Below are 9,990 nucleotides of genomic sequence, written 5' to 3'. Positions count from 1 at the left end.
TCTCTAGGAAGGCAGCTCGGTCCCCTTTAACCCTTGCCAAGCCAAGTCCCCCAGCTCAGCCCTTCCTCCCTTTGCACAGCCTGACCGACGCGCTGCGCCCCCGAAGAGATCCCGGCTCGCGAAGGGTCTCTCTAATCCAGCGCTGCAGCGCAGAAAGGAGGGGGGGGGAGTGGAGGGCTTGGCCAAAGAGGGGAGCAACTGGGGCGGAGTGGGGAGCCTGTGCAACTGCCTCCCCCCCTCCACTCCCCCCCCCCGGCTGGACCAGAGCAGCTTCTCTTGGGGGGACGCGCCCCCCTCCCCCCCCCCCACAGAGACAGACATATTCAAGGAACCGTTTTAAAGCCGATTTTGCGGGGAGTGGGGCGCCTATGCCCCTGGGGGACTTCCTCGCCCCCCCCCCCCGCTAGATACGGCCCTGATCCCTGGGTCATCTAGTCCCACCCCCAGCAAGGCAGGAATCTCAGCTCAAGCATCCCTGGCAGATGGCCGTCCGATCTCTGCTGAGAAACCTCCAAGGAAGGAGAGTCCACCACCTCCCAAGGGAGACCTTTATCCTGCCCAACTGCTCTTAGGTGTCCCTCAAGGCAGCGGGTCCTGAGTTCCAGCCCTGCTGAAACCATTGCACTGGCTGCCGAGGAGGAACCAAGAAAAGTTCAAAATAAATGATGATGATGATGATGATGATGATAATAATAATTTATTATTTATACCCCGCCCATCTGGCTGGGCTTCCCCAGCCACTCTGGGCAGCTTACAACCAAATATTAAAAACACATTGAAACCTCAGTCATTAAAACCTTCCCTCAACAGGGCTGCCTTCAGTTGTCTTCTAAACATCAGATAGTTGTTTATCTCCTTGACATCTGATGGGAGGACACGGAACTGGACTGGAACTTAGTTGACGAGGAAGTCAAGGCGGTAATGACACACTGGGCTAGAGATTTCGGCCGTAACATTTATTTCGAAGAGTGGGAAAAACTCTGGAAACAACATCTTAAATTTACGGCCTGTGTGTCACTTAAAGAGAACCTAATGAAAATGTTTTATCGCTGGTACTTGACCCCGGTTAAACTAGCCAGAATGTACGGATCCTGCAACAAATGCTGGAAGTGCAAGGAAAGGGAGGGGACTTTCTACCACATGTGGTGGGAATGCCAAAAGGTCACAGGGTTCTGGGAGAGTGTATATAATGAAATGAAGAAAATGTTAAGATATACCTTTGTTAAAAGACCCGAGGCGTTCTTGCTAGGTTTGGTAGGAATGGAGATAAAGAAGAAAGATTACAAATTGTTCCAATATGCAACAACGGCAGCAAGGGTCCTAATAGCTAAAAATTGGAAACAAGAGAGTTTACCGACAATGGAGGAATGGAGATCCAAACTATTAGACTATGTGGAGATGGACAGGATGACAGGTAAAATTAGATATATAAAAGATCAGAGGTTTGTTAAAAATTGGGAAAGTTTTACGAAATATCTGGAAAGCTTAATCGATGAACAGATAACACTAGCGGGTTTCAAAGGTGCTCTGTAAGAGGTAAAGGGTAATGCCAAAGGAAAACGGACGAACGAGAATGACTTACGGCATTACAAACAAGGAAACGCGGATTTATTGTTTATTGTTACTTTGGACGATTCGTGGAATGACAGAAGGAAGTCTTATTCATTACTTTTGGTGAAACAATACGAGTATGGATACAGTTTGTTTTGTGCTTTGATTTTTGTAAACCAATAAAAATTATGCATGAAAAAAAAAAAAAGACATCTGATGGGAGGGTGTTCCACGGCACAGGTGCCACTACCGAGAAGGCCCTCTGCCTGGTTCCCTGTAACTTGGCTTCCCGCAGTGCAGAACTGCCAGAAGGCCCTCAGTGCTGGACCTCAGTGTCCAGGCAGAATGATGGGGGGAGGGGGGAGACGCTCCTTCAGGTCTACTGGGCCAAGGCAGTTTAGGGCTTTCAAGGTCAGCACCAACACTTTGACTTGTGCTCAGAAACGTAATGGGAACCAATGTAGGTCTTTCAAGACTGGTGTTATGTGGTCTCGGTGGCCGCTCCCAGTCAGCAGTCTGGCTCCCGTGTTCTGGATTAGTTGTAGTTTCCAGGTCACCTTCAAAGGTAGCCCTGTCCACCCCCCAGAAACAGTACTTCTGTCTTGTCAGGATTCAACCTGAATGCATTAGTTGCCATCCATCCTCCAACCGCCTCCAGACACTCACACAGGACCTTCACCACCTTCACTGGTTCTGATTTGAAAGAGAGGTAGAGCTGGGTATCATCCGCATACTGATGAACACCCAGCCCAAACCTCCTGATGATCTCTACCAGCGGCTTCATATAGATGTTAAAAAGCATGGGGGAGAGGATGGAATCCTGAAGCACCCCACAAGTGAGAGCCCAGGCGTCTGAACACTCATCCCCCACCACCACTTTCTGAACACGGCCCAGGAGGAAGGAGCGGAACCACTGCATAACAGTGCCCCCAGCTCCCAGTCCCTCTAGACCAGAGGTCAGCAAATTTTTTCAGCAGGGGGCTGGTCCACTGTTCTTCAGACCTTGTGGGGGTGCGGACAATATTTGTGGGGGTGGAGAACGAATTCCTATGCCCCACAAATAACCCAGAGGTGCATTTTAAATAAAAGCTATAATTTTTCTCATGTAAAAACACACTGGTTCCTGGGCTGTCAGCGGGCCGGATTTAGAAGGCAATTGGGTCGGATCCAGACCCTGGGCCTTAGTTTGCCTTCCCATGCCTAGACGGTTCAGAAGGATGTTATGGTCGATGGTATCAAAAGCCACTAAGAGATCCAGCAGAACTAGGAAACAGCTCTCACCTTTGTCCCTAGCCCGCCGGAGATCATCAACCAGCGCGACCAAGGCAGTTTCAGTCCCATGATGAGGCCTGAATCCCGACTGGAAGGGATCCAAATGGTCCACTTCTTCCAGGCGTGCCTGGAGTTGTACAGCAACCACATGCTCAATCACCCTGCCCAAGAATGGAAGATTTGAGACTGGGCGATACTCGGCCATCATGGCCGCATCTAAAGATGGTTTTTTAAGAAGCGGTTTAATAACCATCTTTTTCTGGGAAGGCTCCCTCACAGAAAGAGGCATTCACCACCCCACCATCGCCCAGCCCTTCCTGGCTTGCTTTTATCAGTCAAGATGGACAGAGACAGGACTCTAGCACTCTCCCGCCCCAGCCCTGTGCCAGGAAAAAGAGGAGTCTATCTCTTTCCAAATCTGAGCGACTTTAGCTGCAAAAACTTTGCAAAATCATTGCAGGAGATCATGTGGCCTGTACCAGGCCCTGATGGAGCAGGTGGTTCCACTAAATTGCAAACCACCTGAAAGAATCTCCTGCTGCTGTTTTCTGCAGATGCAACAGAGGCGGTGAAGAAGGTCTTCTTTGTTGTCGCTATCGCCACTTGGTAGGCTCGATGTTGAGCTCTAACCCATGTCCAGTGAGATTCAGAATGAGTTTTCTGCCACCAGCACTCTAGCCATCTCAGCGATTGTTTCATTGCCCTCAGATCCGTGGAAAACCACGGGGCTGTCCGGGCTCCATACAATCGGAGAGTGCGCTTTGGAGCCAGACAGTCAATAGGACTAGTTAACTCCACATTCCAGTGGGCCACCAGGGAATCTGTTAAGTGGTCCGGCAGACTTCCCTGTGGTACTATTTGCTTTTGGGACTCAACAGAGTGTGCACAGTGCGGCCCATTGGTGTATAAGCTTGCAGAAGACAGAGTCCACACGCTGTTGTTCTGTACAGCAGAACAGTAAAATAACAAACAGACCATCTGAGACAGCAGGCATGGTGTCTCGGCTTCTTGGCAGAAAACTAAAGTACCGTATTTTTAGGACGCACTTTTCCCCCTCCAAAATTTAAGGGGAAATGTGTGTGCGTCCTATGGAGTGAATGCAGGCTCCTTGGCTTTAGCGAAAGCATCGCGAAGCCTCCAAAGCGCAGAGGGAGCGCTCCCTCCACACTCCAGAGGCTACGTGTTGCTTTCGCTGAAGCCTGGAGAGGGGGGGGTCAGTGCGCACCGACCCCTCTCACTCTCCAGGCTTCAGGGATAGCCACCTAAAGCTTTTGGAGCACAGCAGGACCTCGCGCAAATCTGGCCCCACCCAGACTCGGACACTCCATGGGTCCTGACAGATCTGTGTGTACAAGCTCAAAAGGTTTTTTGGCTATCCTCTCCACCCCGGGATAACTACACCTTTGAACCTTTGCCCCTTTGCATGCCCTGCATTCTAGGGATCTCCCACATTCTTTGAGTTTGCACCCTTTAGTGCAGCTGGGCAATTTCTGAACATCTTCCAAACTGCTGTGCAACATTCTCCTGTGCCACAAATGAACACATGAATCATGACTGGGAACACTAGCACACTGTGCCTGTACTCTTTCGGCATTCCCCCCACCCTTCAGAGGTGTCTCCAGAACAAAGAGATTGTTCTTGCACTCCACGTTGACAAGCAGTTTCCCCCCTCTGGAAATGGAACATGTATTATTTTCAAAACAAACTTTGTACCCTTCCTTCACAAGAGCTGGTACAGATAACAGACAACAATGCATCTCCGGTACAATGTAGACCTGCAGCTGCGCCTGCAAAAAGGAAACATAAACACGTGTCATGTTAGAAACTGGCTTTTGGGATCCGTTTGCAAACTGAACAATCGTCCCAGTTGAAACAGCCCTGCAGTCCCGCATCCCGACAGCAGGTGGCTTGCTTATCAGGTGATGACTGGCTCCTGAATCAATCACCCAGCGCGTCACCGTGTCCTTGTTGGAGTTGTTCTTTAAGGTTGCCATAGAAGCAGTGAGATGAAAAGAACAGCCTCCACTCTCTGAGTCACGTCCTTCCCTTGCGTTCCCACGCTGACTTCCTCTCCTGGACTGGTTCCCATGGGAAACGACCTTGGGCACATCCTGCCCGCTCTCTCTGTTCCTCTGCGGACAGTTGCGACGCAGATGGTCAGGAGAATTGCAAATAAAACAGCGATGAGTGGAAAAATACTGGGGTGAGCTCATAGCTGGCATAACTTCCGGGCTCTCGATTCCAGCCCCGCCCCCTCTCAAACTGCATTCCTGCTTGTCACACACAGTGGAAACTTTTCCAAACTGACTTTTGGGCTTCTCTGCCCCCCCGACAGTTCCAACAGCACTTCGCAAGGCTGTAAAATCTTCAGAGCTTCTCACTAAGCTCTCAGCTTTCATCTGCCCCTGGCCCCCTGCTGAGTTTTCACACACACTTCTCAACACTTGCCAGGCTTCACAGGCAGACTTAATGCCTACCAAATGATGCTGTAGCGTATGGTGCACGCTGGCTTTCAACATGCAGATCTCTCTCTGCTGTCTGTCCACCAGTGCTCCATTTCCAGTAGCCACTGGTTCTCTCTGGGATATGTCCCAAATTTCCGTGGCTAAAAACCACGCTCTCACCTTCCTGACCCATGTATTCCATGTCTGGGTGGTGAGTTTTTCAAGCGGTACCTCCTGGCCAACCGCCATCTTCCCCCCGGGGCCCAGCTGACTCACATAAACAACAGCGTCCAGCTCCCGGTACAGCAGACCAGCCTCCTCCGGCTCCGGCAGATCAGATCTCCTCCTCCCAGCGAGCTCCTTTCAGCCTCAAAAACAGCAAAGCTCTAGCTGGCTCCAGCTTCTTCCCAGCTGGCTTCCCCACACATAGGACGTCTCTCCTGCAACAGCTTCAAAGCTTTGGCAAAGTACCCATAACCTTTGCCGTCCAGAGGGCCAAATATGGCGCCCGGCAGGCTTCCTCTGCGCATACAGCACGCTGCTGATCACAGCAATGTCCTCTTGCTTCTCTCTGGACAGTTTTAGCAGAGCGATACGCAACGGTGAAAGACTGCTGCAGTGTGGGGATCATAAATCAGGCTTGCACGCAGGCTTCTCTTATCTCTAAACACTTTTATTCGGGTAGCATAACATCGTAAATTCAGTCTCAAGCTCCCGGAGACGACTCGCACATCCTCCCTCTCGGACAGAGCGGAAGAGAAGAACACACGCAGAGAAACCACTCCCATACGTGTAAATGTAACCACGCCTCATGATGTAAGGCATCACACAGAACCTCTTAACCCTGTGGGTTCTGATTCCTCCACATCAGATCACTTTGTGGTGCAACTGGACTTCTCCGTGACCCTTCCCCTCTGCAGGGAGGTGGGACTGATTTGGATGGTCTGCCCCTGCCACTTAATGGATCCAAATGGTTACCAGAGAGTGGTAGGAGACGTTTTATCCCATGTTGATGGCCTTTCAGCTGATTCTGTGAGGGGAATCAGAGTTTACAGGGTTAAACAGCTCAGTTCCAGTCGTCCTGCCACTGAGGGGCGGAGAGATCATCCAGGGATCTGTTCTTTGTCTGTGAGTTACCTCGTTTTTCGCTCTATAGGACGCACCCGACCATAGGACACACCTTGTTTTAGAGGGGGCGAACAGGGGGGGGGGGAAATTCTCCCCATCTCTGCTCAGCACCCCTTCAGCGAAGCAGCAGGAGAAACGGAGCCCCTTTCATTTCTCCTCCTTCTTGACTGAAGGGGCGCTGTGCAGCTCTCCCTCTCTGCTGAAGCCAGGAGAGTCTTGCTCTCCCGGCTTCAGCAAAAGGAACCCAAAGCCTTATTAAACCGCTTCTTAAGAAACCATCTTTAGATGCAGCCAATATGGCCAACTATCACCCATTCTCAAATCCTTCATTCTTGGGCAAGGTGATTGAGCAAATGGTTGCTGAACAACTCCAGGCAGCCTGGAGGATACGGACCATTTGGATCCCTTCCAGTCGGGATTCAGGCCTCATCATGGGACTGAAACTGCCTTGGTCGCACTGGTTGATGATCTCCGGCGAGCGAGGGACAAAGGTGAGAGCTGTTTCCTAGTTCTGCTGGATCTCTTAGTGGCTTTTGATACCATCGACCATAACATCCTTCTGGACCATCTAGATCATGGGAAGGCAAACTAAGGCCCAGGGTCTGGAACTGACCCAATTGCCTTCTAAATCTGGCCCGCTGACAGCCCAGGAATCAGTGTGTTTTTACATGAGAAAAATGTGTGCTTTTATTTCAAATGCACCTCTGGGTTATTAGTGGGGCATAGGAATTCGTTCTCCACCCCCGCAAATGGCCCCCTGCTGAAAAAATTCGCTGACCTTTGGTCTAGAGGGACTGGGAGCTGGGGGCACTGTCATACAGTGGTTCCGCTCCTTCCTCCTGGGCCGTGTCCAGAAAGTGGTGGGGGGGATGAGTGTTCAGACCCCTGGGCTCTCACTTGTGGGGTGCTTCAGGATTCCATCCTCTCCCCCATGCTTTTTAACATATATATGAAGCCACTGGGAGAGATCATCAGGAGGTTTGGGCTGGGTGTTCATCAGTATGCGGATGATACCCAGCTCTACCTCTCTTTCAAATCAGAACCAGTGAAGCTGGTGAAGGTCCTGTGTGAGTGTCTGGAGGCGGTTGGAGGATGGATGGCAACTAATGCATTCAGGTTGAATCCTGACAAGACAGAAGTACTGTTTTGGGGGGTGGACAGGGCTACCTTTGAAGGTGACCTGGAAACTACAACTAATCCAGAACACGGGAGCCAGACTGCTGACTGGGAGCGGCCACCGAGACCACATAACACCAGTCTTGAAAGACCTACATTGGTTCCCATTACGTTTCCGAGCACAAGTCAAAGTGTTGGTGCTGACCTTGAAAGCCCTAAACTGCCTTGGCCCAGTAGACCTGAAGGAGCGTCTCCCCCCTCCCCCCATCATTCTGCCTGGACACTGAGGTCCAGCACTGAGGGCCTTCTGGCAGTTCTGCACTGTGGGAAGCCAAGTTACAGGGAACCAGGCAGAGGGCCTTCTCGGTAGTGGCACCCGTGCCGTGGAACACCCTCCCATCAGATGTCAAGGAGATAAGCAACTATCTGATGTTTAGAAGACAACTGAAGGCAGCCCTGTTGAGGGAAGGTTTTAATGACTGAGGTTTCAATGTGTTTTTAATATTTGGTTGTAAGCTGCCCAGAGTGGCTGGGGAAGCCCAGCCAGATGGGCGGGGTATAAATAATAAATTATTATTATCATCATCATCACTGTCAGGGGTTCAGGAGCAGAGGCAAGGGCAAGGGAGGAAACAGAGAGTGAGGGGGAGGAGGCAGAAGAAAAGATGAGTGATGACGACGACCCGAGATCTCCGAGTCTTTCCAGTGAATCAGAAGATTCACAGAAAGGAGCACCAGTGGCCAGGGCAAGGGGGGAGCCTAGGGGGACACCCCAGGAAGAAAGGGCCAGAGGGGGCTCAGAGGGGAGCAGTGGGAAACCGGGACCAGCGTCACCCACAGAGAGCAGGGGAGAGGAAGGGCGCCAGGTATCAAGCGCTGGAAGCTCACAACAGGAGGGAGGGCACGAGTCAGGAGTGGCCACACCTCCATCGGGGAGCGAAGAAACGGTCAGACGGAAAGTGGGAGGTTGGGCGCGCGCGCCAAGTTCAAATGCACAGGAAGGTGGCGCAGTGAGCAGCCCGGAAAGGGAGCCAGGTCCTAAAGCCCGGCGCAAGGAGACAGAAGGGTCCGGGGGGTCAGCGTCAGAAGAATCCCGGAAGGAAGAGACCCCGGGGGGCAGAGGGACCCAGAGAAGAACAGTCAGGCGGAAAAGGTGGAGTAAAGCTAGGGTATTAAGTTGGTGTACAGGGGGCGGAGATTCAGACGGAGCTTCGCCGGTCTAGCCATAAGACGTAGAGTTGCACGCAGCAGCTTGAGAATGGAAACTGAAACTCAATAAAGACTTTTATTTAATGATCGCTGGCTAGCGTGATCCTCTGTGAGCTAGGATCTTGAAGCAGCTCTGACAGTAAGCTCCGTCTCACGTTGTGGGCATCTACGGCCTCGCGGAGAGGAGAGAAAGCGGGTGCCTACTAGCGAGCTCACGAACGGCAGACAACATGACGGCCGAACAGCAGATAGCGGAACTCAGAGAAGCAGTGACACGACTGAATGCCGAGGCTCTTGCATCCAGGAAGAGAGAGGAGGACGCAGCTGCCGCCTACAGGGATCTCCAGGTCAGGTTGGAAGTGCTTACGAAGCAAGGGCAACAGACACCCAAACCGGAGGGGATTGGGTTGGGGCGAAGAACAGGCGGTCTAGTCTCTCACTTCGATGGGAATTTACAACTGTACCCCAACTTTAAAGCAGATGTAATGTGTGCACTGCAACTGCTGGACAAAGACTTTAGAGATGAGCAAGAGAAGGTGGGATTTATCATGTCCCATTTGCATGGAGAGGCTAAAGCATGGCTGCGCAATTTGTGGAGAGATAAGGATCCAGCGCTCCAAACCGCGGATGCCTTTATTAAAGCGATGGATGGCTGTTTTTTATCCAGCATTGACGTGGATCTTGCCCGGAGGGAGGTGCATGGGCTGAAGCAAGGGAGGGCCAGCGTAAGACAGTACCAAGCCCGCTTTTTTGCTTTAGTCAGTGCCTTGGAATGGGACAGAGATTCCGCTCCAGTCAGAGATCTCTTTTGGGAAGGCTTGAGCGGCCCCGTTAAAGACGAAATTGCCAGGGGGGAGAGACCCCGGACCACGCAGGAGGTCGTTCAGAGGGCGCTGGCAGTGGGAGTGCGGCTGGAGGAACGCCCATGGGGCAGGGACGAAGGACGTGGAGGGCGCGAACCAGCGAGAGGGTTTCCCTTCGTTCCCAGGGAAGCTGCGCGTGCGCAATCCACGCCTCCGCCAGGAGGGGGAGCAGAACCGATGGAGGTGGGCGGTGCCAGGGCTCAGTCAGCAACCAGAGCCACAGCACCGGGAGCAGTCAAAGCGAAGCCTCCTAGAGGGAACAGGAAGTGTTACATCTGTGAAAATCCGCAGCACATGGCGAAAGAGTGTCCCCAGAGGCTCCACAAGCACACTGCAGGCTCAGCAATGGTGACTGCAGCAACTCAGCAAGGGGAACCACAGCAGGGAAACGACGGAGTCTGGCTGGA

The 9,990-nt window shown here is 52.1% G+C and overlaps 1 protein-coding gene across 1 annotated transcript in view; it reads left to right on the top strand.

Annotated features, from left to right (window-relative positions):
- Positions 1–6,206: 6,206 nt before the first annotated feature.
- LOC310705094 (uncharacterized protein) overlaps positions 6,207–9,990 on the top strand; it is a gene marked incomplete at its 5' end in the record, with an annotated part of 105,973 nt that continues 102,189 nt past the window's right edge. Inside the window, one exon of the mRNA XM_083499514.1 lies at positions 6,207–6,395. Within this exon, the coding sequence (XP_083355640.1) occupies positions 6,207–6,395 (189 nt within the window). The remainder of the gene's footprint in view (positions 6,396–9,990) is intronic.

The sequence above is a fragment of the Podarcis liolepis genome (assembly GCF_965112155.1).
Source record: "Podarcis liolepis genome assembly, chromosome: 4".
NCBI classification, from domain to species: Eukaryota; Metazoa; Chordata; class Lepidosauria; order Squamata; family Lacertidae; genus Podarcis; species Podarcis liolepis.
Note: the sequence above shows the minus strand (reverse complement) of the source record. Positions and strands in the feature narration are given on the sequence as shown.